Source organism: Temnothorax curvispinosus, unplaced genomic scaffold (assembly GCF_003070985.1).
Source record: "Temnothorax curvispinosus isolate PA1 unplaced genomic scaffold, ASM307098v1 QBEX01013028.1, whole genome shotgun sequence".
Taxonomy (NCBI): Eukaryota; Metazoa; Arthropoda; class Insecta; order Hymenoptera; family Formicidae; genus Temnothorax; species Temnothorax curvispinosus.
The window spans coordinates 689583-696766 of NW_020222808.1; the positions used below are offsets into that span (position 1 = coordinate 689583).

The following is a 7184-nucleotide window of genomic DNA, read 5'->3' on the forward strand; positions in this document are numbered from 1 at the left end:
CATATTAATAAAGTGACAATTGTCACACATTAATATGTAATGTCGCTATTTAGATAATTGCGCTACCAGCTGCAATGGTTTTCCATTGGCAATTATCTTACCTTTCAAAAATTTCTTATGTTGATTATTGAAAAGCTTTCGTGTTTAATTTTTAGCAAGTAGTGAGAAAAATAGTAGAAAATAAATGATAAAAAATGCTGAATTAACACATTCAAAATGTAAATAATTACGATTGGGATACGTGTCAGAAAAAAATGACTCAGGGCAAAGACGATAAAATAACGACTTGTTAGCATTAATAACTGTTAATTACTTACTTATCTGTTACCTTCAAAGATACGTGGTATCTATATACCTAATTGTCCCAATACTTACCTGTTACTTTCAAAGATATATAGTATCTATATACCTAATAGTCACAATACTTATCTGTGTTACCTTGAAAGATATGTAGTCTATATACCTAATTGTTCCAATACTTTTCCGTTACCTTCAACGATATGTAATATACCTAATTGTCACAATAATTGTGCCAATTAGAATTTAAAACGCTTCGATATCTGTCATTTTTGTTCATGGAAAAAAACGATGAATTCTTATTGCGCAGTACGTTTAATTTATTGTATGCATAATTACATAACTTTTGCAACTTTGTAATAATAATAAGTAAAATTATTTGTTTATATAATATTTATAAAATAAATCATTCAAATGATTGCCTGGGTTGTATGTAAATGGCGTAATTAATAATGTAGATTATGTAGAAGTCAATATAATACGAGTCGAGCGTACAAGCAACATAAATCTTACATCGAAAACTCGACATTCTGCTTTTATTAGGTAAATATGCTTAGTTAGTTGAATTACTTTGAGCTTTTACACGCGACGCGATTCTAGAATTGTTTGTCCCTTTCAAGTTTAAATTCCTTCCAACTGCTAGAAGTAGGAACAGCACGCCAGCATACGCATTTACAATTTTTCTCCGCTATAATCTGGAATTTTATTATCAAAGTGTACTGGAGCAGAATGCGTAGATTAGTATTAGGATTAATTTAAACAAACAGCAAGAGTATGTCTATAAATTTATTGCATATGGCACGTATATAAATCACGATTTACCTTTGTACACGGAAGAAGGGTTTAATAAAAACTTTATTGTTAGACAAGCTTATATTAAAGCATATGAATAAATAAATAAATAAAGTTATTTTATAATTCCAGAATAATAAACGTTAATATCTGTTGTTGATGCAGTGTATTCAACAATACTCGTGTATTTTTCTTGTCACTCAGATTACATATCTCGTATTAAACGCAAATATATTTGTTTTGTGATAAATCAATATTAATATTTAATTGTTTTAAGCTAGAAAATTTGCTTTTTTATAGTTATATAAAATTCACAAATAAATTTGAATTAAAGGACAGACGGAATAAAAAGTTATAGCTGGATGAAGTTAATAGGATATGTATATAACAACTGGCACATGATTAATAATACTTCAGTGTATATAAATAAGAAAATAATATTTTATTATTTTACATCAAGAAACAAGTATCTTACAACTATTGTGTAATTAACAAATGTTGAAATTACATGTTACTTGAAATTAATTCATTTTATTATCTCGATGTACTTAATTCAACTTACTATCAGTAAGCATATTAAGGACATTGTATAAATCTATTGCATTGTATATTATGCATATTAATTGGCGTATAATATAATGTTTCACCGATATTTTAAAGTGGATTGTAAGCTTAACGCTGTGCTAATCCCCCGGATGCAGCAGAACTTGCAGCTCCAGCGGAAGCGGCACCACTATTACCAACGCGGCCTCCTAAAAAGCCTGGCGCTACTAAACGGCTAGGAACAACTCCCACTGCTGGTCTCCCGGCAACATTCGGCCATATTTCTCCGTGCACGAAACGGTGCAATACAGGATAACTAGGTGGAATTTCTATATGTTGGCCCAAACCGGTACGGAAGTTATCAACGTACGTTTTGAAGCCGTTGAAAGCACTTGATGCTGCACTAGCCGCTGATGTCGCAAAATTATGAGAGAACTCACCAACCCTGGGTATACCTACAAGGTTCACAAGATTGGGAAATGTTTCTTCGTGGAACAATTGTGCTGGTATTACTCCTCCTTGTATCATCTGTAATAATCGTGCAAAATATTGTTAATAAGTACAGCCTTAAATTAGAAAATTAATGTGAATAATATATAGGTACAGTATCTACAATAATATATGTAATAGCTATAAATAGCATAAATAAACGGTGTACGATCTTACAATAATTATTGATTATAATAATCTTTTTCTATTTAACAGAATTTTATAATGAATGTAATTAATACAAAGCTATTATTATTTACAATAACACAATTTCACACGTTGTCAATTGAATTTAAATATATTATTAGAATTTATATATAAGTTTATTAATTTAATTTGCAATTAGTTTGTATATTTTAAAACATTGTTATTAGACGTAGTATAAATTTACGTACATTTGCAGAAACGAGCGTCAGGAAGATCGCAGAAATGACGTGACTTTGAGCCATGATGAGAAATTAAACTCAAGTAACGTCTTGTGTAAATGCAAAACGTACGACTTCAGTACTTGTACTGAATTGTTAATTGCACGAAACTAATTTTTTTTCGTTCGAGAATGTCCTTTTATATGCGGAGGTTGTGTATTCCTTTGTGCAAAATCCGTATCCCGAAGTATCTTTAAACATTGATATGTCTCGTCTCGGTTTATCGGTTTCAGGTACTTCGCACGATTATGATTGCAATGAACAGGCGATAACGTAAGCAAAATGGTCTTAATCGGTCTCGCGTGCGATGATCTCACGTTTCGACGTGTCCTTGAAATGGATTTATATAAACGAAATATCGAGTCGAATTAAAATAAGTTGGTATATATGTAAAGTAAAAGCCATATGCGAGAAAAATAAAAATTGTAAAAGATTGGAAGGATTCAAATATTTAATGTACATCATAATTATCATTATAATAAATAATGTCGTACATAATTATTATATTTAATACAGTTATTAATCCATTTCAGAAAATGTATGGAGTAAAATGATTATAACAAATTATTCAATAAATAATTGTAGACGATGTTATGTAATAAAAAATGCGAACATAATAACTTTACTAAATAATTCTTCTATTTTTGAAAGCACATGAAGTAGAGTCTATAGAATTTTGATACATATACCCTTCTAGAGCGCATAACATTCGGAGGTGCTCGGTTATTGCAAATTTTAATTAGAACAATATTGATAATCTTCCTCTCTCTCTCTCTCTCTCTCTCTCTCTCTTTCTATCTCTCTTTCTCTTTTTTTCTTTCGTTCTCTCTGTATTGCTACAAACTTGCATCACTGCTCACATTTCAATACGCTTATAAAGAGAGAAAGAATATTTCTCCTTTTTCATCGAATCCTAATTTGAAAATATTGAGAAATATCATACATATATGTGTAACAGCGCATTAAAAGTGTTTTTTATCATATCATTACAGAGTTAATTATCATCCAGTAATGGATTCGCATATTATTTTAATAAAAATTGCTAATTACAGAAAGATAGCTGAATATTATTTTATGCAAAAACAGTTATGACTGCAGTAAATACCACATTTAATTACTAAGATATTTAATATTGCAAATTAAGAAAATGTAAAAAATAGTGTCCAGAATAATATATTAAGGAAAAATTGATCAATTTAATTGATTAATTTAATTACATTTTTTAACGTTTTATTACAATATCGTACTACAGCTTTTTGCCAGTGCTATTTTATATGTCATAATATATTATTCTTCTTACGTATTATACATGGAAAATTACGTCACTATAAAAAATTATAAATAGTACTTAATTTATTGAAAATGACGACAGAATTCGACGATCTACACAGTCAGTTAATTTTCACAATGATATGAATATGTGAGAGTCCACATGAACGAGACTTGCATTATGCTACGTTGCATTACGGGATGTCAACACCGAATAACGAGAATTCTTTTATTCTCAAACTGTCTTTGTATCATAGTTATCGGGTATCTCAAAATCGCAATCGTGTGATAACGCGAGGAACGAAGGCAGTTAATGGAAAATGTGGAAAATGTCAAATTTGCAAAATTTGCGATAGATAGCCGAACGAAAATGACATGAATAACTTTTGCTGGAATCATTAATTTGGTATTAGCGATTTAATCGATCCATCCATATATTTTTATTGTTTCTGCTTCAAGAGAACTGTTTATGGTTATTCGCTATTGATAATCAGTTATTCGGAAAAACAATTCAATTCAATTTAATTGTAATTAAATTGCTCCTTTTGCGTGTTTGTGTAAAAAAAACATTAAAGGTATTAATTAATGTTATTAACAGTAGATATACTCGATAAAATTTAAATCAAGTAGAATAAATACTTTTAGATTTCAGTGCTTATTTATTTTCAGTCTATTAAATTCATCAATCGCATATAAATTTTTTGGATAGAAAATGTAAACGTTTCAAATTACTAATAATTTCATAATTATGTGAGTAAAATGAGAAATATGGATTTGCTGATAATAATTTAGAATATTTAGATTAATTTTGAAGCACCGATAAATAACGGAATATTACTCGATCGTCGTTCAATTTAAACATGTTTACTTTCCGCCAATATTTTGGAACATCCTGTCGATATATAAATATTGCATATTGATAAAACGTTCACGTGGATGTTGCGCATTCGTGATTTTTGATCTTGCTTACAGCGGAGGCACGTAAAGCTAACGAGCAATTCTGTAGTTACACATCGGCGTATTTTTCTCGGTGCACGTACGCTCAACCGAGACAACAAACCGCGCGGGGGTAACAATGAAATACAATTAACCAGACAATTTTACGCGGATGCAGAGAAAAACAGGAGAGATACTTCCCACTGGTAATCCTCATAATGGCATAACGCAATGGACCTGATGCACTTTGCTCTAATGCACTCAGCATTGCAGCCGTCAACAATGTACGGGATGGAACGCTTGAAATTAATATCCTCGTTCCAGGATATCGCCGGAAATTCTGACGGACAATAATGAGCTGCTAAAATTCACGTATACATATTTTTTTATATTTCCAGTTTCTACTAAGACAATTCGTTCTATTTTGCTTACTCTTATAATTCAAATAATAGCATAATAATTGATAAACAATGTATAATTAAAAATGTGCATATTATCGCAAGACGTACGTGTATCTACTGTATTCAATTTGTAATGAGAAACGTTTGAGAATTCGAGAATCCACTTATAAAATCTGAATTTAAGATAGGCTGCATGCGCGATTGCATGTTCTCTTAAACAAAACCTCCCGCGAGATAACGGTGTATCGCGGTCACGAAGCGAAGGAGGATCGCAAGCATTCGAGGCGTTCGTGAGTTCTCCTGCAGCGACCGGCATCACTGATAACGTCTTTAACTGCATGCTGATAAGCCCGACAACTTAAACTTGGGCGTCAAACGAATGCCTGAATTTATCCGTTTACACCTCGTTAAAAAGAGGATCTTTCTATAATACGCAAACAATGACACGAAAGATTACGTCGATTCCCCGCTTCGATATCGGAGATTCCCGGAAATAGAATAAGAAGAAGAAAAAGTTCCGTAACAATTAAGATGAAAAAAATTTCGCCACGAAATGATTTAATCTTGATTCACGGTGATATCTGCGAGCGAATAATTTTTTATCATAATTACTCGCTTAAATGGTTGTACAGAAACTCAACAGAAAGATAGAGTTTCGAAAGCAAATACGTACATATTATTATGAATCCAGATATTTTCTAGAAAGTAATTAATTATTCGTCCGAATTATTATCAAGATTTATTATCAAAACGTAAAATTACATGTGTTAATTAGAGTTGAATATTCACTTCGGGACTTAATCTCGACGGTAATATTAACTTTAATATTAAATCAACTACCCTCCAAGGAGCTTATATTCGTCGAGAGACTCTTTTAATGTTTGCCTTTTCGTTACGCCATTGCGAGAGATATAGGGAGAATTTAAGGAAGATCCTAATCTGACGGCAAAGGACGGTGCCAGACGAAGATTAATGGTCCCATGATACCGGATCTTGCCAGGCTTCTTCATAAAATTTGTACGAAACTTGCGATCATATTTTTCAACTACAAAAAATATCTCGAATGTTGAAATATTGCAGAATGTTCACAGTATTGAGAACCATTCAGAAATCTCTTGAGCGACAATCTTCTGAGATGCGTTAAAATATTCGTGTGCGTATAGAGCTTCAATATTGCTTAATGTTATATATGTATAGTGCTGATATTTTATTCTTGTAGTTTCAAAAGTTGTTGCGTATTTTCCGCGTGACGTAGAATTTGTGAGTTTTTGTTTTTACTTGAAATAAATAAATTTTATTGTCTCTTTCTACAGCGGTACACAAGGCGCACACGAAGCATTCTAATGGTCACCCTTTGTCTGTCGAAAACTGAGACTAAATTGAAAAGAATGGTAGCCATTTGGACATCAAAATGTCGATAGTTACAGAGTTATTTCACATCGAGAATTTATCTCTGAAAAAAGATTTATTGTGGACAAACTTCAGAAGTGGAAACACGTAACCAAAGTTTAATTGTAATTAATTTTAAGGAGATTATGTAAAAAATCGTTACTTAAGACTTCATGTAATTTATAATAACTGTAGAAATTCAAAGATTTATGAATTAACACATTCTTACGTGTGTTAGAATTCATACAAACGTAAAACATGTGTAATATATGTAAATAAAATAAATATAATAAAATCTATAGCCTATTACTTTACGTAGAAATCTTCTAAAATACAACCTAAAATACAAAATAATGAATTGACGTATAGAATAATAATATCTCAGTAAACGCTAGCGGATACTGATGCTAAATCCAGTTAATTATTAAAGTTACGTAAACGGAAATACATATGAGACAATTATCTCTACATGTGTATATAAAATATATTTAATAATTTCTTAATATTGCCATATCTTATATGCTACTTGTTTGGCTATTTGTTTTTTTAAAAGACTAAGGATTGTTATAATAATTAAACATAATAGATACTAGGGATGTAAAGAATTCTTTGGAAATAAGCCATGTAAACAAGTTTAATATAC

At 30.9% G+C, this 7184-nt stretch overlaps 1 protein-coding gene across 1 annotated transcript; it reads right to left on the reverse strand.

Moving 5' to 3' along the window:
• Nucleotides 1–1600: 1600 nt before the first annotated feature.
• Nucleotides 1601–2668, reverse strand: LOC112463104. Its single transcript, XM_025029294.1, has 2 exons — nucleotides 2517–2668; nucleotides 1601–2160 (listed from the first exon to the last, which is right to left on the reverse strand). Exons 1-2 carry the CDS (start codon nucleotides 2568–2570, stop codon nucleotides 1762–1764), a joined length of 453 nt encoding a protein of 150 aa, XP_024885062.1. The 5' UTR covers nucleotides 2571–2668; the 3' UTR covers nucleotides 1601–1761.
• Between the last annotated feature and the right edge of the window lie 4516 nt (nucleotides 2669–7184).

Excerpts from the sequence above, each read along its gene's own strand:
- LOC112463104 (XM_025029294.1), bottom strand. The coding sequence starts at position 2,570 with ATGGCTCAAAGTCACGTCATTTCTGCGATCTTCCTGACGCTCGTTTCT. Across the intron at positions 2,161-2,516 it reads TGACGCTCGTTTCTGCAAAT|ATGATACAAGGAGGAGTAAT; the intron begins GTACGTAAATTT and ends CGATTATTACAG.